General features: G+C 34.2%; 2 protein-coding genes across 3 annotated transcripts in view; one reads left to right on the forward strand and one right to left on the reverse strand.

The window, feature by feature from the left end:
• The window catches only part of LOC111001964 (ATP-citrate synthase), a 48137-nt gene extending 33802 nt beyond the window's left edge, over positions 1–14335 (forward strand). For both annotated transcript variants that reach the window (XM_045633747.1, XM_045633746.1), the window contains exons 17-24: positions 209–348; positions 1181–1329; positions 2729–2818; positions 8523–8665; positions 9899–10061; positions 10463–10596; positions 11469–11675; positions 12493–14335. In XM_045633747.1, the coding sequence (XP_045489703.1) occupies positions 209–348; positions 1181–1329; positions 2729–2818; positions 8523–8665; positions 9899–10061; positions 10463–10596; positions 11469–11675; positions 12493–12655 (1189 nt within the window). In that variant the 3' untranslated portion in view covers positions 12656–14335. The remainder of the gene's footprint in view (positions 1–208; positions 349–1180; positions 1330–2728; positions 2819–8522; positions 8666–9898; positions 10062–10462; positions 10597–11468; positions 11676–12492) is intronic.
• Positions 14336–17058: 2723 nt separating this feature from the next.
• Positions 17059–23016, reverse strand: LOC111000555 (zinc finger protein 559-like). The gene is made up of 5 exons (XM_022270037.2): positions 22771–23016; positions 22075–22210; positions 21843–21902; positions 20393–20503; positions 17059–19559 (listed from the first exon to the last, which is right to left on the reverse strand). The coding sequence occupies exons 1-5, from the start codon at positions 22897–22899 to the stop codon at positions 18415–18417; spliced, it is 1581 nt and encodes a 526-aa protein (XP_022125729.2). The 5' UTR covers positions 22900–23016; the 3' UTR covers positions 17059–18414.
• Between the last annotated feature and the right edge of the window lie 808 nt (positions 23017–23824).

The raw sequence follows: 23824 nt of genomic DNA on the forward strand, positions 1-23824 counted from the left end.
GGGGGGATAAATTAGTAAGTCTGCTTACGTAATACTTTAACTAAATATTACCCACTTCATATTTTTGTGCTTCGTAAGTAATAAATGTCTAAAATACTACTACTACTTTTTACTAGATACTTTTTGCTACTTTAGAAATAGATTCCCACTTACTTTTAATCGTCCAACTTAATATGAACTTTCTTTTGAGACATCTTTCATATTTCAGATTCGAAGCAGATCCGAATGTCAAAATGCTGGTACTCCTGGGTGAAGTGGGTGGAGTCGAAGAGTACCATGTGTGTCGTGCAATCCGCGATGGACTGATCACGAAACCCATGGTCGCCTGGTGTATTGGAACCTGTTCAGGTATGACCGTGAACATCGAAATTAGATGCCCAAGGCATCATTTGTTCTCTATAAGACGTTCTATTGTGCGTAGTGCTGGCTAACGAAGCCGCTAGGTGACTCCAGAAGTCTGCAATTCGCAGGCTTCATAGCGCGACCTCACTGCCCGTATACCGTACGCTGGTTAGACACATGTGTATTCCAGGACTACGTGGGTGACTGATTCCTCTGCGGCAAACAGGGCACCTGGGGCTGTGTGGCGCCTAGGATAAAAAGTTGTTTATTTAGGAGACGGTAGCCTGTCGGTAGCGCCTTTAAATTTACCGCGCAAAACTTGAGAATCAAAGTGTAAAGTTTGACAATCGTTGTGTAAAGTTTGAGAATCGTAGTGTAAATTTTGACAATCGTAGTGTAACATTTGATAATCGTTGTGTAAATTTTGAGAATCGTAATGTAAATTTTGACAATCGTAGTGTAACATTTGACAATCGTGGTGTAACATTTGACAATCGTAGTGTAACATTTGACAGTTGTAGTGTAAAGTTGGATAATCTTAGTGTAGCATTTGACAATCGTAGTGTAAATTTTGACAATCGTAGTGTAACATTTGATAATCGTTGTGTAAATTTTGAGAATCGTAATGTAAAGTTTGACAATCGTAGTGTAACATTTGACAATCGTGGTGTAACATTTGACAATCGTAGTGTAACATTTGACAGTTGTAGTGTAAAGTTGGACAATCTTAGTGTAGCATTTGACAATCGTAGTGTAAAGTTTTGACAATCGACAATCGAAAGACAAGAATTTGGAAAAATGGTTGAAAATCAATTGTATAAACAAAATTTTTTTACAGACATGTTCACATCAGAGGTTCAGTTTGGGCACGCGGGTTCGCTCGCTGGTTCCGCGTTGGAGAAGGCAGTTGCGAAGAATGCGTCGCTACAGAAGTACGGAGTCACTGTGCCGGAGTCGTTTGATACCCTCGGTGATGCTGTGAACAAGGTATTTGGAGTCATTTTACTAGTACGGACGCGGAGCACGAAGAATTTCGTACCTTAATGATGACCTTTGGGCCTACTGCCAGTGGTTAAAAACATTTTTTTTATAAGTACGAATATTAAAAACGGTAGCTTTGATTTTTATTTAGACTAAACGGCTTGATGGATTTATAAAAAGGAAAAGTTATGATTGCGACTAAGATTTGGTAAAAAAAAACAGAAATACTCTTAAAAAAAAACATTTAATTTTAGTCAGAGGCATCTATTTCTGATGAACTATCAGATGTTTCGCCAGATACGTTACTACTTATATACTATACTATAACATATATACTACTTATAACAAAACAAACCAAAGTACATGTGAACCACCGCATGTCTTTATGGTTATGACTAAAAGGTTTACAATCTCTGAATACGGCGGTCACTGCATCTGTGTGAGCGCAACGGCAATATTATGTTTATGCGCGAGCGACAAAGACATAAGATGAGGGGTCATTGTACGAAATTCTTCGTGCTCCGCGTCCGTACTATAGCAGACCTGATGAATGTTGTCCTGCATGATCAGCGATTAGGATATTAAACAAACAGATACCCCCCCCCCCTCCTCTTTTCAGTAAAAGTAACCAAAGCTGTCAAAAGTAAATAGTATATAAACGTAATCACCGAATAAGAAAATCAAAAAAATTACCCCCCCCCCCCCACTTTCTAGTGCTTCTTCTCTTTCTCTTCTCTCTCTTCGTTCTTTTATAGTGCTTACGTAATACTTGAACGGCTCCTCAGACTGGGAATCAAACCCAGATCGTTTGGTTACCAAGTGTTACCAGTTAGACTTGTACCTGCTGTTTCCACCTAGATACAGACTGCAGTGCCATCTGCCGGACTGATTTGTGAATCTAAATCCAGGGCGCCACCCATACTCATAGATAAAATTCATTCAAATCGGTCAAGCCGTTGAAGAGCCTGTGACACTGTGACTGAGTGACATGTACAGTAGAATTTCATATATATAAAGATTACGTATATATCATTATATATATGTGTAGAAACACGTCTTATACATATCCAATCCTGCTCAATATTGTTTTGCATTTTGAATTGTGATTTATTCTTAAGATTAGTTTAGTTTTTTTATTGTTTGGTAATTGTATAATTTTTCAGTGTGACCAGTAATTTAATTTTACTGATTTTGTTAGCACACCATTAGCCTTATTATTTCTTTTGACGTCTAATAAATCATTGTCCCGTTACGCTCATTGTACGCTGTCGCCGCATCTATCTCTCTATCTCTCTTTCACTCGATTGTCCTATGCGTCCAAGGAATCGCTTCTTTGTATCCATACAACATAGTGGTGTTGTTTTTGCTAATTATCAAAATTTAGGCATTTTTTTTCTATTTATAGGTTTACTTGAAACTGGTGAAAGAAGGCAAAATCATCAAGAAGGAGGAAGTAGAACCTCCCAAAGTACCAATGGACTATGACTGGGCTAGGGTGAGTAATCGTTAACTAATAAAGAATATCATTATTACAATCAATTTAATCATTAATTATGAATCATTATTATTCAAATAACTAAGTATTGCTTTGTTCTAAGGCTTAGAACTTTTACTTGAATAGGGCGTAATTCTCTTTAAAATACAGCTGTACAAATTATTATTAATCATGTTACAGTATGAAAAATTTGTTTTAAATCGTTTGGTATTTTATTTTTACATTTAGGTACAGAAACAGAAAACAGATTGAATAGATAAATATAGCTAAACAACATTCGAAAATCTGAAACCCAATTACATCTGTACATTGAATTCTTATTGTAATTATTTAAAATTATTTATTCATTTAGGTAACACAATGTACACTTATGAACTTAAAAAAAGAAATACATATGAAATGCTTCTAATGTTAAATTTACTGCCAGTTCACAAGTCAAGGGCGTAGAACGGAAGAGAAGAACTGGCAGTAAACTCTACGCCACTCTTTTTTAAATGGAGATTCCATCGACTCTCCATAATTTGTACCAGACCTACCCAATACGCACACAAAATTTCATGAGAATCGGTCGAGCCGTTTCGGAGGAGTTCGGTTACAAACCCCGTGACACAAGAATTTTATATATGAAGGATTATGGGTCGTTTATCAAAGAAACGATAGTAATTAGCACAAATATAACTTTTATTTGGTAATCAGATGAATGACAGCAAGAACACTTAGTTACAATACAATTCATATAAAGTGTTGCCACCTAGTTAAATTTTCAAAAACTATTTTACTTAAATTGCTCAATACTCCCACTAAAATTTAAACTAGGTACAAATATAAAAAAAAAATAAACTCCTACTGAAATTAGAGTTGTGAAAAGAAAAACAAAATGTGATCTCTTAAATAGATAAAAGCTTGAGTTTGTAACGCTTTAGTTAACATATCTGCTAATTGACTGTTACTAGGAATATAATTTAGTTTAATTACACCCAACTCAACCTTTTCCCTTATAAAATTAAATTTCACATCTATGTGTTTGGTTTTCTTATGATAAACAGGATTGCTAATTAACTTAATTGCACTCTGATTATCAACATACAATGGAACAGATGTAATATTTTCACCTAAATCTAATAATAATTGCTGTAACCATAATATCTCTTTTGCAGCTTCACAAGCAGCTACAAATTCTGCTTCAGTTGTGGAGAGAGCAGTAGTCTTCTGTTTCTGGCTACACCATGTTATAGGTCCCCCATTCATATTAAAAATATAACCTGTAGTAGACTTACGCGTATCTACATCACCTGCAAAATCTGAATCCGAATAGCCAGTGAGATCACTACTTTCTCCATAACATATACATAAATCTTTAGTATTTATTAGGTATCTAATAACACGTTTAATGGCATTTACATGTTGTTGACTTGGATCGTTTACATATCTACTCAAAACATTTACAGCAAAAGAAATGTCAGGCCTTGAAACAGAGCTCAAAAATAACAAGGACCCTATAGCTTCTCTGTATGGAAAATTAATAATATTTTCATCCATTTTCTTTGAAATAACAACATTTACATCTGCAGGGGTACTGGCAGGATTTGAATCACTCATACAAAACTTCTCTATTAATTTTTCAATGTAATCTCTTTGATAAATACAGATACAATTATTTACTCTCTCTATTTCCATTCCCACAAAATATTTCAATTTTAATTCTTTTATTTTAAATGTTTGTTTCAAATATTCTATAACTCTTTTAATCATTGAGGAACTGGAAGAGACTACAAGTGCATCATCAACATAAATTATTATGAATACTTTCACCCCATTGAAAATACCTACATAAACACAACTGTCAGCCTGAGATTGCACAAAACCATATTTTATTAAAAACTCAGTGAATCTTCTATTCCAACAACGAGACGCCTGTTTAAGTCCATACAGTGATTTATTAAGTTTTAGGATACAATCATTTTTAAATGAAATTCCTTCTGGTACTTCTATAAAAATATTCTCTTCCAAATACCCGTTCAAAAAAGCAGTCTTTACATCAAACTGTTGAATTTCTAAATTATATTTAGCTGCAATAGAAAGGATAATTCTTATAGAGTCATATCTCGTTGTTGGAGAGAATATTTCTTGATAGTCAATATCTTTTATTTGATTAAATCCGCGTGCACATAAACGAGCTTTAAACCATTTTACCTGATCATTTTCATCCTTTTTTATAGCAAAAACCCACTTTGTAGTAAGCGTACGTTGACCAGACCTCTCTACTGGAGTCCAAGTATTATTCTCTTCATGTGCAAGCAATTCTTCATCAATAGCTTTCAACCAGTCGTTTCTTTGTGGACTTTTCATCGCTTCAGCATACGTTTGTGGCAGTGACAGTTCAATTAGGTTTGCTTCAAAACGTCTATTAATCCTTGGTCTCAAATTTATGTTGCTTTGAATTAAATCATCATCTAATTCTTGAGAAGGTTCATATGTAGGGTCATTACTATTACAACTCAACATGGTATCTTCATTCTCTGATGATGAAGTTTCCACAAGAGTATCCTCTACATTTGTTTCTTGCATTTGATTTTGTTGTCCTAATGTCTTGACTTCATCGTCAATGTATATTTGTGTAATATTCTTCCTTATCTCTGGAACATTATGTTCTTCAAAAATTACATTTCTTGATATTTTAACCTTTTTGGTTTCTGGATTGAACATCCTGTAATTGTTATTATCATACCCAATTAGTATCATTTTCTCACTCTTTTTGTCAAGTTTAGTTCTTAGCTGATTAGGAATATGGACATATCCAATACTTCCAAACACCTTCACATGGCCTATATGAGGTTTGATGCCGTTCCATAATTCAAATGGTGTTTTCTTAGGAGTTTGGCTGGAGGAAGTCCGGTTTAATAAATATACTGCACAATTCACAGCCTCAGCCCATAATTCCAGTGACACATCCCTCGCGTACAACATTGAACGTGCACTCTCCACAATGGTACGGTTCTCTCTTTCAGCACGCCCATTTTGTTCTGGTGTATATGGCGCAGTACACTCATGAATTATACCTTCTTTGCTGAGATAGTCATTGAAGGTTTTATTCACATACTCTCTTCCATTATCAGTATGCAATATTCTGACACTATGCATGTACTTATTTTTGATCATAGCATTGTATTTAATGAATATGTCCATCACATCACTTTTATGTTTGACAAAATATACATGCCTGTAACTTGTAGCAGCATCCTTTAATAATATAAAGTATCTCATACCTTGGATAGATGTATGACTCATAGGTCCACAGACATCACTATATACAAGGTCACCTGGCTGTAGTTCTCCTCGTATAGATTTGTGAAATGGAAATCTGCACTGCTTTCCATATGCACATGCTTCACAAACAAAATCAGTTTTATCACTGTTATTCAGTTTCAAGCCTTCTACCACATTATCAGCACTCATACTCTTGATTTGTTTTAGGTTAACATGTCCCAGTCTTTCATGCCACATTTTAATGTTATTTTGATCACTTTGAACTAAGTTACATGTATCTGAGACCACAGCTTTAATTTTCAATTCGTATAAATTATTTTCTGTTATTGTTGCACACATTACCAAGTCATTTCCTTTGTAAATGAATGCACCAGAGTCTTTCTTGATAATGATATATGATTTACGCATTATCACACCTTCTGAGAACAGATTTCGTCGCAAATTCGGAACATACAATACATCATGTAGTTCACTGTTCTCCCACTGTCCATTGACACATCTCTTTATTAACACCTTGCCAATGCCAGCCACTTCCACTGATTGTTTGTTTCCTAATGTCAATGATTTCTGGTTACATTCCAATAGTTCTACAAAGAACTCCTTTCTATAGGTCATATGTGCAGAGGCACCACTGTCTAAAATCCACACATTGTCTTCAGCTTCATGGAATTTGGTTTCTACATTAAACGCTAACAAGTCTGCACCTTCCTGTTGAGGTTTTCTATACTTGGATTTCTTTGGAGCACGACATTCTCGAGAAAAATGTCCTCGTTTCCCACAATTATAACATTCAAATCTGTGTTTACTGTTTTTATTTTGATTTGAATTACTAGCATTTCTATTCAGCTCACTTTGTTTTGGGCTATTTTTACATCCTTTCTTAGCCACAAGAAGAGCGGTTTCTTGTTCTTCTTCACACTGTAAACTAGCTTCTTCATCTAACAAACGAGCAGTGAGATTGACAAGAGTCTGTTGCTCTGGATCCAAAGACATCCACGCTTGACGGAGTGATCTATACTTATAAGGCAGTGTTCCAAGTATTTTTGTTATCACAGCCATTTCACTAATACTTTCGCCACTTTCTTTTAACTGCTTGGCCAATGATTCCACTTTAGAAATGTGTTGAGCTACACTGTCATTTGTAGACATTTTATACTGATAAAACTTTTCATGGATCAACATTTTACATAATTCACTCTTCTGTTCGTATATTGATTCAAGTTTTGTCATTATTTCCTTAGCAGTTTCACAATTTTCTATTAAAGTTATTTGTTTGAAGTCCATCGAAGATGTTATAATAAACATGGCCATGCCATCATTCTTTGTCCATTCAACATTATTTCCAGCCGGTTTAGGAACTGAAATATCAATCCCTTTTGCTTTTAGGGCACACTTTATCTGGAATTTCCATTGCCTAAAGTTATTTCCATCAAATTTTTCTAAGTTTATTGACCGCATTGAATCCATTTTGAGGTTATTTTGTCAATTTCTTCACAATACGATTGTAACTTTTTCTTTGCTATTTTTCTTAAAACTTTCAATTGCAGAATCTACTGGGCCCATAACCTGAAGGATTATGGGTCGTTTATCAAAGAAACGATAGTAATTAGCACAAATATAACTTTTATTTGGTAATCAGATGAATGACAGCAAGAACACTTAGTTACAATACAATTCATATAAAGTGTTGCCACCTAGTTAAATTTTCAAAAACTATTTTACTTAAATTGCTCAATAATATATTAGATGATGTAATAATAGTTAAACATAATACACACATTTTTATTTCGAATCGAATTCGTAAGAATGTTACGTACAGAAAGATAGAGAACATGATGTATTTATTATCTTTGTGTATGACACACAGAAAATTATAAATCATGTTCTCTCTTTCTGTACCAGTAATTTATATTTGTAAGTAATATATATGTATACTAGCGGATTCGACAGACGTTGTCCTGTCTACACGTCTTTAATTTGAAAATTGCAAACTTTTTTTAATAAGCTAAAACATTCTGGACCATTTTGAAGAAAATTATAATTCAAATGTTATGACAATATCTAACGATCCAGCCCATGGTCTACAATAACACAATGATAACAAAACTTTTTTTTAATTTGATCGCAGCGCTGTCGGGACAGACTAAAAATTAAAATTAAAATTCGAATATTAGTTAAAATTTGACACTGCGATGGTAGCGCCGTCTGTCGGATCCAATGTAAAACATTCCAAAATCAACAACAACTAATAAATTGAAAATTAATCAAAAAAACATTGTCCAACGGACAAAATTGTGAATCTAAACCATTCCCAGATCCCCTTGAACACACACAAAAAATTTCATCAAAATTGGTCCAGTCGTTTAGGAGGAGTTCAGTCACATACACACGCACACAAGAAATATATATATTAAGATAATGTATATTTGTGTTACAGAAACTTGGTATCATCCGAAAACCGGCGGCCTTTATAAGCACGATTTGTGACGAGAGAGGCCAGGAGTTGAACTACTGCGGTGTACCAATCAGTCAGGTCCTGGAGAGGCAATTGGGTGTCGGTGGAACTATCAGTTTGTTGTGGTGAGTGTTAATTTGACAGGCTTTCACAGGGTATCGAAATGGCGTCCAAATTTATATATATATACTTACTAATATTCTTTATTTTATTTATTACAAAAATACATACATTATCCTTACAGATGCCAATACGATAATTTCGAGAAACATTTAAAAAAAAATTTGTGTGATTTTATGAAACCACGGTAAAAGTAAAACTTTTTTTCACGTTATAGACATTTAACTAATGTGGAATAATATTCTATTAAGGGTATAAAATCGCTTTATCAATGTTTATTTTATTCTTGGAAAATTGGAATGATAATGGGACTAATAAAAGTAGATTAAGTCTGTCTTAGAGAGTTACGACATACATAATACTTAAAAATTATTTAGATTATATACACATATTAAAATATCGTGGAGCACTGGCACAAATGAATAGTAGTCTATACACTACACCGATAAATACTATCATCACCGTCGTATATAAAATTGATTTAAAAACACCAAAATAATATTTATTTATTCACACTGTTTAATTGTACTGTTTCGAAACACGTGTTCTACATATAAAAATACTAGAATATATAACATGAAGCTATAGATTTCCATGCCACCTAGACCTAACTTTACGATGTCGAATTTAGGTGTTGGTGTGCGCGCGCATCGTAAAAATTCACTCTTATCATTTTTCTCCATCGCGCCAAAAGAAGTATAACTTCAAAAATAATCTGGAAGGAAGCAATTGAAAACTAAGAAAACTAAGTAACATAAAACTTTTATGATAACAAAAATATATATGTAATAATATTCGGGTTTCTAGTAAAATAAGACTTAATTGTGTTTTTCTGTAAGACAAAAAAACAACATTTAATGCCCTTACTTCAGGTATTGATATTATATAAAATCAAAAACATAACCCATTCAATCTTCGCAAACACATTCACCAACTGACAGTTACAATGACATGAGACATCTGTTTAATTATATGGCGCCAAACTCAAAATAGAGAATTAGAATAAGAATCAAATTAATTAAGAAAAACAATATCAATAATAGTGGTTTTCTTTACATATATATATAGTCCGACCTGAACCAAGGGGCATTACTAGGAATTAAATTTTTGCTTTTTTTTTGTTTAAAGTTTCTTTGGCTACATTCTCAGTGTATTTGTAATTATATATAATTTATGTTAGCTGTGGGTGTACTAAATAAATAAATGAATAAAATGTATGCGTTTTGGAATAACTTCAGGTTCCAAAGAGAGTTGCCGGAGTGGGCTTGCAAGTTCTTCGAGCTCGTGTTGATTGTGACGGCGGACCATGGCCCCGCAGTCTCTGGGGCCCACAACACTATGGTCACAGCCAGGGCCGGAAAGGACTTGATATCGTCTATTGTCTCTGGACTTTTGACAATTGTAAGTTTTGAAATGTCACTTTAGAAATGTCAACTGTCAAATGAAGTTTTTTTGGGTTTTTTGGTGATTGCAGTTTGAATGTTAATAGAAACACTTTGTTTGAAACTGGGTGTCACTTTAATCATTAAAAATATGAGGTAATGACTAAGATAACAGTGTTAGTTGGGGGGGTATATATATGGGGGTCAATAATAAATATCATATATTAGATATGATATCGAACTGTCTTACATAATAATTACTACTATTGCAGTAAATTCCTTTAACAATAACCCAGAATTTATTTAGTACACGCCAAATCAACTTGGCATCTGATTTGTCGATAATGACGAGGCGAGGTGCCTAGATAACTTTATGCCAGTTTCCTAGTTGCTTTTCTGAATATAAAATGGGTGTTTTAGGGAGACCGTTTCGGTGGGGCATTGGACCGAGCTGCGATTGACTTCTGCTCGGCCTACGACCGCGGTCAACATCCGCAGGAGTTCGTCAACGAGAAACGGGCTAAGGGCGAGCTCATTATGGGCATTGGGCACAGGTATTTTAACCATATACAATAGAACTCCAATTATCCGAACTCCGACTAACCGAATACCCGATTATCCGAATTACAAAAAATTAAAAAAAAAAGACCGCAAAACAGCTTACATTGACGGTGATGTTTAAAAAACAATGATTTTTATTTCTAAACTTGTACATAAGTACATTTTATTTATATTTAAAACATGTGAAAATTTCATGTCTCTTTCATTTAATTCAATAAAAAAATGGTGCAATATCAAAACGTAGCTTTTATTCTCTCCAATGGCAACTTTAAAAAAAAACCGATTATCCGAATATTTGATTATCCGAATGTGTTCGGATAATTGGAGTTCTACTGTATTTATATATATATTTATAATACGTAACAGTTATACAAAAATAGGTTAGATAAGTGAGGCAACGGGCGGTCTCACCTCTATCTGTTCCAGTTAAGTAGTTCAATCAGAGAGTTAATTGAATCTCTAGACAGTTAATTAAATGACGATATTCAATCAAGTCGCTAAAGTTCCATCAGACAAGTGACTGAACGAAACGTTTAACGAGTTTAGTCTAAACGTTATTTTCTATGGATATATATAAAGATGGAATAAATTGAATTTATCAAGTTACATTTTTTTTTTATTTGTACTCATAAATACAATTATGTCGATTTTTTAACGAATGCAGCCGATTGTGCCCCTTTGTCGCTCGTTGCGCGCTCTCGCTTTTTTTATGGAACAGGGGGCAAAACGGGGAATCACCTGATGTTAAGTGATCCATTAAATAAATAAATAAAATAAAAAAGCCATTTATTTCCAGTATTTAACTCTCGTCTGGAACCCCAAGTTGGGTGTAGGCACATGATCCATTAATTGTTTATAAATCCAGGGTTAAGTCCATAAACAATCCGGATTCCCGCGTACGCGAGCTCAAGGCGTACGTGACGTCACGATGGCCCGCCTGGCCCGTCACGCGGTACGCGTTGGACGTGGAGGCCATCACCACTCGGAAGAAGCCCAACTTGATCCTGAACGTGGACGGCATCATCGCCGCGGCCATGGTTGATATGTTCAGGCACTGTCAGCTGTTCACTCAGTGAGTATTATGAGAAATAACTTGGGAGTAGGATATCCTGGGAAACCCTGCAACTAATCAAAGTTCGAGCGTACTCCTTCATCAAAGGCCGGCAACGCATCCACTAAAAATGGGTGTCTATGGGCTGCGATGGCTGCCCTTTAAGGCAGTCCGTAAGCTCGTTTCCGCCCCCCTCATTATATAAAAAAATCCTATAAAATTGTGTGTTGAGTTCAGCGTGCGATTCTCATCTCTGAGGTCATAGGTTCGATCTCTGGCTGTGCGCTAATCGACTTTCTATTTGCGTATTTAACATTCGCTCTCTGGAGGAAATCGTTTGCCTTAGACACAAAGTCGACGGCGTGTGTCAGGCACATGAGGCGGATTGCCTTATAGATCGATAAATAATCATGAAACAGAATCGCAAATCTGAGGCCTACACCTAAAAAGGTTGTGGCCCCTACTGATTTGTTTTATTGAAGTTAATAATAGGCCACAATTAAATCCTATATATATATATATATATATATATAGGATTTAATATTATTATATTTATATTATTATAATATATTATTAAATCATACTAATAATATATATAATTCTACTGTACGTGTGTATGTCACTGAAATATTAAACGGCTGGACAGATTTGAATAACTACTTTTCTACCGAAATAGGAATTTAGGAAGATACGCCCGAAGGATTTGGTCAAACCCTGGGTAATTTAGTCTTTCCGGGAAGAGACTGCACATCGAGCACAACGCATGGTCAACTATTAACACACACACACACACACACACCCCAAACCATACTCTTAATGAATTTGTTTTTCTTTCCAGGGAGGAAGGCAACAACTACATACAAATGGGCTCAATCAACGCGTTGTTCGTTCTTGGCAGAACGATCGGCCACATTGGTCATTATCTCGACCAGAAGAGGATGAAGCAGCCGCTGTACAGGCACCCGTGGGACGACATCACCTACATGTCGCCACTTAACTAAATGTGGGTAGTCTTTAAAAATTTAGTAAAATACAGGAGGGTACTTGCAAATAAAGAGGACATAGTCGAAATTTGTACTCGATATTTTTTTTAATGCACAGATCTTGTTATATGTAAAACAATTTGTTGGTAATTGATAAATAATTTGTGGTAAGCCCCCTGTTGCAGAAATGATTTAAAAGTCATAGACAATGTTCTATACTCGTTGTTGTTGTAAGAAATGTAATAGAATTGTTTTCGACCATTCACATCTTTTGCTGTTGGTGCTCATGTTTATGTATTTTTGAAGATTTATTAATAAATTGACAGAAACTTCCAATACTACCGTCATTTTAATAAAAATGTAGTGATTATAGTGTCACAAATTTACTCAAAGTTATTTGTTGGTCAGTTGATACAGTCTCATATAGTCTAATACAACGCGAATGACGCCATCTTTATTTATGGGCCGTTTAAGTATGACGTAAGCACTATTTGGGGGGGGGGGATATCTTGGATTTTTTTCTTTCTTATTTGGTGATTACGTCAACAGTATTTACTTTTTTTCACATTGTCTATGCTTCTAATGAAATACCTTTTCGAGTATTTCTACTAGAAATAAAGCTTTGCTTACTTTTGCTGACAATGGGGGGGGGATTACAGTAAACCTACTTACGTAATACTTGAACGGTCCCTAAATAGTATTTTGGTAATTTAATGACGTCATTTTTATTAATGGCTATTATTTACCTGTTCTTGGTACAAAATGGCGCTTTGAATTCTTGTTCTGTTATTCAATTTTGTTTCTTGCTTTCTAATCTTTCTTCACAGCGCCATCTGTTGTATTGTGTAAACTCTTAAACATTCCTTGTTATGAAACATTTCGATGTAACCTCGACGTTTCACACAAGGCCTGAAACATTCCCTGCGTTGAAAGCGTAGATTTCACAGTGACATTTCACATTTTGACGATGTTTTGAAACAGATGGAAAATGTACATTTTTTAATTTGTAATAATTTCAGATGTTTGAAGTGGAAAATTGACATAATATTTAAATGAAATTATTTGAAATATATAGAGTGGATGCAGTGGGATTTATTAATAATTAATTTCATATTTCGCATGTATATTTGCTATGAAAATTAAAGATGGTCGCTCTTTGACAAATTCCAACAACCATACTAGCTGTAACGACCAAATGACCAGAAAAGGTGACACAGATTATATATTTCACATGTTAAGCGCTGTCACGCGACCATGCATTTGACTAGCATGGCCACGGGACCATGCCTTTGAAAATAAAATACGGCAACGCCTGCTGCAAACGACTTTCGTTTCCACTCTATATATTATTGGTTATTTTTTCTTAGATATAAATTTAGATAAGTGCTTGGGTTCGTGGGGTCGTAAATGCTCAGAATTTATAACTGATGTGCAAAGAATAGATTTTATATATAATAAAGGAAAATTTTAAAAATTTGCACAAATGTAGTGTCGCACTTTTAATAGATTTTAGAATGAGAAATTATTTTTTGAAAGCGGATTTATTATTTTTTTATTAATCAAGTCTATGGTTAGTTGCAGAGTTAATACAACGATATAAGCGGACACTAAACATGTATTGACAGCCCACATTCTTTTTTAAATTCTAATTAACTTTTTCTTACTGATATAAAGTCGTTTTGGCACCAGTTTGACATTTTTTTTAATGTTTATTTTCGTGTAATTTGGTTATTTTTTAATTTCCCTAGAATGCTTATAAATTGAACGCTCGATTAGTAGCCCAACCATGGGTTTGACATACACGCTAAATAATAAATAGTTGCGTAATATATGACATACGTATCGTAACTACGATTCATACGTAAGGTAGCGTTTTAAACTGTCAAACGCATGGCCAAGTTAGTTTAGCATTTGATTATCTGTCAAACGCATAGACTGTTTTGTGTCCAATCATCGACTTGTCTAACTGCAATTAGTTGATTTGCTCGAATGTAAAATTAATCTTCAACAGTAAATTTTGTTTAAGCGCTGATATAGTTGTAAGCCTATTTTATTTATTGGTATATTTGTGTAAATGGTTGGTTGGTATATGTGTAAATATTTTATTTGAATATATTTTTATTTGCTGTATTTTTTTGTTTTATTTCGTACGAGATCACTACTACGATTGGGAGTTTTACATATTATCGGCGCATAATCATTTGACCTTAAAAACTACATATTTTAGATTCTTTATTAAATCATAAAACCTACGCAAATTATTTTTTTTATTCTAAAATATTTATTCTAAATATTTTTCAAGTGAAACTTCTTTAGGCGGATAAGGTTAATTTTTTTACGGATGAAACGCAATAATAATATAAGCATCACGAAAATATGCAGCGTTTTTGTCTATGAAAAGGAGAGAGTGAGAATGGGAGTAGGAGTAAGTCAAATAGGGAAGCAAGACAGAAAGATCGAAGGGCGAACATCGCATACTCACAGTGCCATGGATCGAGAGGTGGTAAGCTATTGTGAGAAAGATCGAGAAAAAATATTCGCTATTGGTTGATGTATTCGTTTAGCACATATTAGAACTTTAGATTTATTATTTATTTATATTACCATTAGCACATATAGAATTTACATGGAGTGATCATATACTGGCACATCTATCTATTGGGGTCTGTACCTTAGTAATAATTAATTTACAAAGAAGTTTTACTTCTGACATGCGTACTTTGTACTTTTTATTTAATTTTTAAAAACCCGCCATAATGCCTATTTAAATATTACTAAGCCAAATGGCTTCGCAGATTTTCGACGATTTTTTAGGATGGAATGCAAACTCCGATGAATTATTACGGAGGGTCATTGGTACCTAAGCGAACCAAAAGCACAGTGCTAAGTGCCAAGAAAATAAAACCTTTGTAATCACATATAAAACTAACGATCCGTCCTGGCTTGATATGCTCCCAGTATATTTTACAAATTACGTTAGATGATACAATATGCAACAAAGTTGTCCTATTTTGTATAATAAGGGTACTTGAGATTTATTCATTAATTCAAAATCTAAACCTAATGACGTAATATGGTACGTACATACACGGCTGATGGAAAAATATGAAGTTAAATGTACCTACTCGATTATAATAAAAGAAATCATATTTTACCAAACGGACTTACAGGCGCAGTGGATTTTCATAATGTTTATAATCTATGATTGTAATACTTCAAATATAATGCAACACACTAATTACTCGTTTGAATTATGTTTAGTATAATTATGGCACAAATTTCTTCGTTGTTTCTACATTTTGACAGGAAATTTTGTTACTCATTGTTAAATGTGTGTAGGTATAATGTATATGTATGAAAAGGATATTAAGAAACGAGACGAAAGTCAGAATTGTATTAGTTTTTACAACAAGCTTCCATTAGAGAATTATCATTAAATAAATTCAAAGCCCTCGTTAAAAGTAAATTAATCAATAAAGCTTTTTATAAATATGACGAATAGTTAAATTATCCTAATCCTTGGTATTGATTTGCTCCAGTTCAAACAATTTGTATTAAAAACTTGGCGATTGAAAAGAGTGGCGAAAAGTTTCTTGCCAGTTCTTCTTGTTCACTCTACGCCCTTGACTTGCGAACTGGTAGTAAATGTAAATTTACAATTAATTTAATTATGTTTGACGTTTATAAGTGTACTTGTTTACCTATATGAATAAAGATATTTTTGTTTTATATGTTTGTTTGATTGCCGTGTCTCAAAATCTCATAAATTTTTCTCTGCAACTGCAAAAATGGTTGTGATTCGCGATGACAGCAAGGCAGTTCTCCACTTTAGCTTGCAGCTAATACCGATAGCTAGTAGAAGGAAATTTAAAGCGCCATCTCTCGGCGGTTTTCTAAACCTTCGTAGATAAAAATTTCGTATTGAAGCAACGTCAATATATGTAAATTTACCAATTATTTTTACTTAGTTACTAAATATCTGATCATAAAATGTTTTTAGTAATAGTTTAAAGAAAATATATATTTCGGTGCAATGTCGCTGGTGTCAACTGCCATTTCCATTATAATTTAAAAATCAATAAAATTAGTACAAAACAGTTATTATATGGTTTATTTTACTAAATAATATTAATACATCTACAAATTAACGACTATTTGATAGTCTATAGTAATTTAATAGTCTATGTGATGTTTTGGAACTGTTATATTTAATTTCTCTACATTTTCGTATTTTAATATTTTCTGTGGAGGCAAAATATCGCGTCACCAAAAACGATATCACGCCAAATTGTATAATGTCCATAGGCATATATTTCACTTAACATTAGATTTTTAATCTTTGTCATTTATTATATTCAATTAAACTGTTTTATTTTATTCAATAAAGGAGGAACCAAGTTATGTTGTAAGAAATAAAAGACTAGAGATATAAATTATTTATTATATCTACAATTAACCAAATATCACAAGACCTTAAATAAACTATAACATATTTGCTCATTCCTGAAATAAATAAAAATAAATGATTTTAAATCAGTCCTCGAATATCTCTACCTTGGGTGGCACCAGGTGCGAATTTATATGCTAAAGGACACAGATTATTTATTAAAAGATCGCGAGTATGGGACGGGGAATCCCCTAAAGTGTCAGGCTTTTTTCGGGGATCCCCGAATTCTACGTAGAGCTAGTGCTAGTGGAGAAATCCCTGAAAAATATTTTTTATACCAGCGATTTTTTTTTTGTATATTGTTATTTGTATTAAGTTGAGCGTCCAGTTGTATGTCACCTCCAAAAAGGTGACAACCGGTGCGGACCCTCCCCCCTCCCTTTGCTACGCCACTGGCGCACCAAGCTAATGACGTAACTCACACTTTAGAAAAGAAATACAAATATATAAAACTTTTCCATATAAAAAGAGATTGATTATTGCTTTAATAGCTTAATACGTTTCCCTTCTGTGCCTGACACAGATTTTAGAGAACTAAATTAACCTATAAATTATTGCACTGATTCGTGAACATTTTCTATCTTACACGATTAGATTTTTAATTCCGTAGAATTCTGACAGCTGCCATTTTCTGACATGTCAGAGATTACAAACATTTTTGGCCGGGCACATTTTTATTTTGCATTGTATGACACTTGACGTTTGATGACAGGCATGGCTAGGCCATATTGGCTAGCGCGTTTTGGTGGTTTCTAGACAGAATTAAAAATAACAATTTCTATAGGTTCTATTGTCTAAGAATTAATTCGAAATAAATAAAAACATATCTAATTAGACCATTATGGTTGGCAAATGTCTAACATCAGCAAAACATCATTTGTTTGTTTATTTCGAACTGCTACGAAAGTTTATTCGGGTAAGTAAAGTAAAGCGAAGAGAGAAAGAGAACTGTTTTAGTTCTGATATCAAGGCGACTATAACTTTAAAGTGGCGTAGGTTCGCATAATCGCCACGCAATCGATTTTGCCGCATAGACTGTACTCCCTCCCTTCTTTTATTTATCTCCTCTCTTCCTGCCCTCTGCCTTCTTTATCTCCCTTTATCGGTCTTATTTCCTGCGGCTACTCCCTCCCTTCCTTTACTTATCTCCTCTCTGTCCCCTCTCTGCTTTCTTAATCTCCTTATCTGGGTCTTATTTCCTATCTCAGCCTTATTTATCATCTTCCATCTTTCTCTTCTCATCTCGGTCGTCTTCCTCTTTTCTATCTGCCTCTCTTGTCTGCATCTTTTGTTATATTCTTATAGCTGCAATTACTTCTTCCACAAAACCTTAATTAGCTTTCACACTAATAGCTTTAGCGGCATTTTCAAACTCCATCAGCGAAATACCATGATTCGACAGCATATGACTTTTCATACTACACTTCTGTACAAAGGCCAACCCACACAGGCCACATTTGAAACGTCTATCATTATTGTGTATCCGCATATGTTCTCTCAACGTCTTCTTTCTCGCGTATGCCTTATGGCATACCGTGCAACTAAACACTCTCTCCCCATTATGGCGCACCATATGTTCGTCAAGCGACTGTTTGATGAAGAATCCCTGCTCGCAGAGTGGACACTTATGGTTCCTCTCCATCAGGTGCACCTTCTTTATGTGCGAGGTCAACTTGGACTTCAGGATAAACGACTTATCGCAAACATTGCATTTGTATGTCGCCGCTGAAATGTTGTGCTCATCGTACATATGCCGATTTCTTTGATAATAGCTGTTGAAGGTTTTATCGCACTGCGGACAATTGGTCGTATACCGTGCGTTCGCGTTGTGCGTATACTTTTCGTGACACTTTCGGCGTACGAGTGTCGTGAACACTTTGTCGCAGTACGTGCACTTAAAATCGCCAATCTCGTGTGTACGCTTGTGATTTTTCAAGCGGTGTTTGTTTATGAAGCCCATGTCGCACTCGTCACAAATGTAATTGCGATAATGACAATTCATGTGTTGAAGGAGCATTTTAAATGTCTCAAATGTCGAGTTACACAAAGCGCAATTGAGAATATCGCCGTCTGTGAGTTTAAACTCGAATATATAATCGTAAATATCGGGAAAGAATTTCTCATTGTGTTCGGATGTCAAATGCTTTTTTAATGTCGGTATATTTTGTTGGTGTTTCAGACATAATTTACAATGTAAATCGGATATATCCATTTTTATCGATATATTACTTTTGTCTAGCCGTTTGTCTGTGTTGTGTGTGTCCGGGTGGATGTCTTGTACGTGTGTGCGTAGTTCGTTTATGTTCGTACATGTTGTCTTGCACGATGCGCATACAATTCCACTAAGCGTTTTATTAAAAAATGGCGTACAATTTGAGTATTTTAGTATTTTTTTCACGTTGTACGAGTGTTTCGCGTTATCTGATATATCGGTATTTTTCGTGCTAAATGTTTTCAGTGGTAGGTCGTCGCAATCTGAAAGTATGAATAAAATATTGAATTGAATAAATGCCTGAAAGAAAACAATCGTGAGGAAACCGACATGTCTTAGACCCAAAAAGTCCAGCTGCCGACTGAAGTATTTCCGAACCAATTCGACTTAGGGTCCTTCAAGAGCGTACCAATACTTAAAAGGCCGGCAACGCACTCGCGAGCCCGCTGGCATTGCGTGTCCATGGGCGGCGGTATCACTTAACATCAGGTGAGCCTCCTGCTCGTTTATATATAAAATAAAAAATTCGACGACGTGTGTCAGGCACTGGTGGCTGATCACCTACATGCCTATTAAATTTACAAATCATGAAACAAATACACAAATCTGAGGCCCAGAACTAAAAAAGTTGTAGTAATCCGTACTTAAAAGGCTTATGAACTTTTAACAAATATAATATTATCTTAATATATATAAACCTGTCACCATGTTTGTCCGCGATGGACGCCTAAACTACTTAACCGATTTTAAATGAAATTGGCACACCTTGAGTAGTCTGGTCCAAGTTTAGAGATATGATAGCTTAGATCTTTAATTATAATCGCAATTAGGATGCGGGGCCGGGATTAAATTATGCCATTTTGTTAATATTATTTTCGACTTTCCGATACTTTGCACCACATAAATGGAAAATTTTAGGTTTAATCAGTCACTGGGTGGTAACGAAACGTTTTACTATTTGGTACAGAAAAACGTTACGGCGCGTTACCTGATGTTAAGTACAGCTTCCGGCCATAGATGCACGCAAGTGAGTTGCCGGCCTTTTGAAAATTTGTACAAAGTGTTAACGCAATAACCGCGCTTTTAATAAACTCACCATCATCCTCTGTAAGCCTCTTACGTCTTCTCTTCCTTTTAATATCCTTTAAGCCAAATATTTCCGCTAATTTCTCTTCTGAGTCTATCTCTGGTAGGGCTGTATTCATATCTGAAATTATAAAAAATATATAATATAGCTTTCCAAATATATACTACAGTATTATTACCCCGCCCCTGGAAATCGATCTTCGTGGCTATAAGCGGTAAAAAATTATAACAAGTACAAAAACTTTTTAGTTTATTCCAAAAATATATTTTTTCTCAAAAAAAAAAAAACTTTAAAACTTCTTTAGAATCGTTGTGATTTCAAACCGGATGCAACGGAAAAGCGACAGTAAAAAGAGACAGAAACATTAATTCATATGATTTAACGTGGGAGAACATGAGATAGATAAACTTCTTTCGAATCGTCGTGATTTCAAACCGGATGCAGCGGTAAAGAGAGACAGAAACATCAATTCATCATATGATTTAACGTGGGAGAAAATGAGATAGCAGGCATTATACAGCCTCTCTTTACTGCCGCTTTTTTATTTGATCGAATTTCAAACTTTCGTTGTTTTAGTTTTTGCCAAACTAAAGATTTATATTAAACTTATAAATTAAAATGTATCATTAAAATATACTGTTTTTATAGAACACACACATTTAGTTAGTGGAAAATGATTAATTTATATTTGATTAATTATAAAAACTTTGCTTTTAAAGGTTTCACTTTTACCATGTGTGAATTGCACATATGTTTTTTTAAGTATCGTTAATTATTTAATTAACCAATAATCAATGCAAGGAGTGATAGCCAGTTCTTGCAGCTTAGTGGTTCCACCTCGTACTAGGTTTGGAGACAAAATTACTTTGCAACAGGAATGACCCAATAATGCCAAAATAATTTGGTGATGTGAGGAGATTTCCGACCTCTTTCGTGCCGATAGCCTTTCTAAAATTCTTATTCCAGTGCAACATTGGGTAAGACTAGTATAGGGACTAAAAATAACTAGGGTATCAAGTGCGAGTGTCAAAAAAGAGTACTGAAAAGATTCAAATCCGTGAGCCTTGAGCATTGAGCGCGACGACCGAATCACAAAATTCCGTAACGAAATTTAACCTAACACACGTTAACGTAATAAAGGTGCAGCCAACGCACGTTAGAGCGGGACAGAACGCATACTGCGTCTCAAATCGGTCTGGCGTGATCGGTGACGTAGCCTAGGTACGCTATAAAGAAAGAAAGAAATAATTATAATTGCATAAATTGATAAAAAATGCTACACAATAACTATACCAAGGCAAGTCCCAAGGGCCACACGTTTTTTTCTTTGTATATATCCTTTTGCTTAAAATAATCAATAGTTTTGTTTATTTTGTGTGTCTTAACTAGACTGCAGACCCCTTAAGAGGGTTTTGTGCAGGGCAATTATAGATGAATAAAATATTAATAACCGACTTACCAAAAAAGTAATTGTCGCCGTCATCTAGCAACTCCTCCTTCACATTTGTCATTTCTTCCTCTGAAATTACAGAAACAATTTTTATGATAATTTCCCTGTTATGCTATGTATTAAGTATGCATACATACAATGAAAAATATGTACCATATATTTGAGAAATATCTGCAAAGATATGTACTGAGTATTTCTGCAAATAATTTTCAAAAAAGCTCTTATAAATGATATGTCTTACTTTTGACATCTGTAATGGATAACTGAAACTCTTTCTGGCACCTTAACACTTGATGCTTGAAGTCAAATGAGTCTCGGAGACGAGTTATGCATATCTCACATATGCCCCCATCCACACCTGAGATGTCTATTGGTAACTGTAATATAAATCACAACAGAAGTAATTAAGTAAAGTGATTCTTTATATGATAAGCAAGTATGTCCCAGCTTACTATTGACAACAACACATACAAGAGAGAAGTATAACACACTACTCATCTGTGGTCTTTGCATACGCCATCAGAAAAAGGTGTTATACTTTAAATAAACAAATGTAAAAGGTGTCATCAAATATAAATAAACAATTAAAGGAAAATGGTATAAAAATTGCCATATGTTTTATTGTTTTATTGTCGAATATTCTGTAGCAGTTATTGTGATTAGAAATGTTTAAAACCAATTTTATTATATTTTATATTACTTATAGATTTTCAAAAAATAGTCCAAATCATCGAGCGTTGATGTTAAGATGCAACTACAATATAATTAATATATACTTGCATTTCACTATAATTAAAGAGGAATTGATAACTAACATAAAAATCGTTCAGATATCGTCTTATAAGCAAATATAACTAAGCTAATCTATATAAAATACAACCCAACTACGTCTATAAACTATGTAAAAAATACAATTGCAAGTTCGATAAAAACTCACATGAATTTCAAAGCAATCTTTTAACATATCGGCATATATTTCGTGTTTTCCAAAGCAAGTGTAAGAGGATTTTAGCTCTTTGTCGGGGGGCCGTGCTAAACAACACCGGCACAACGAATTTGTATTCATTCTTATCTATTTACTAATATATTACTATCAAACTAGTTAAATGATTAATGAACACAGTTTTTTGTTTATCAAATTAAAGTTGTACGAACAAATTACAAAATATTAAGTCGAAATTAAATCATAAATGTTAACTGTCACTGTCAAGATTAATAGTTTTTGTTTCTAGTTGTTCGATGATTGGATATCTCATAGAGCAAGATCTATAGAGCGCATTAAGACTTAGCTTAAACTTTACTAACGAAAAACTTTAGTTTGAACGAAAAAATGCTTAGTGTACACTAAGCATAATGATTTAGTATTTATAGAGATTTTAACGGTGAGATTAAGATAAACACAAGCTAAGATAGAAAATGACTAAATGCAAATTGATGTTTCATTTAATGTAATATTTTCTTTATTATCCTTTAAAAATTATAACAATAACAAATATTTCAACGTGTAAAACGGTACCTATCTATCTTAGAAATTTACGAGTAACATTTAGAAAATGTATGTTGGAATAAGCCCAGACATCAGAAGTAAGACACGAGTTACTATAAATAATAATTAAAGTGGCTAGATCATTTTACAACTTAGGTAAGAAATATCTTTTAAAACCTTAATATATTACAGTGACAGTCGGTTAAGACTGCGGTCCATGCACCTCGAAGCATCCAGAGACAATGCGTGCCGATACATTTTTTTTTTAATGGAATCTCGTTGTTGCCCTAGATCGTGGATTACCACACACGTGGAAGCACCACATCAAATTTAAAAAGCAAGAGGTAGAGCTCATGTACAACAGCCTTTACTGGATGCTAGGAGTAAACTCAAGACTTTAGATAACAAACTTCTTATATATAAAGTCATCCAAAGGCTCATTTGGACATATAGCCTCCAACTGTGGAACAGCGCAAGTGATACCAATATAAACATACTCCAACGA

The sequence above is a fragment of the Pieris rapae genome, chromosome 24 (assembly GCF_905147795.1).
Source record: "Pieris rapae chromosome 24, ilPieRapa1.1, whole genome shotgun sequence".
In the NCBI taxonomy this organism is placed as follows: domain Eukaryota; kingdom Metazoa; phylum Arthropoda; class Insecta; order Lepidoptera; family Pieridae; genus Pieris; species Pieris rapae.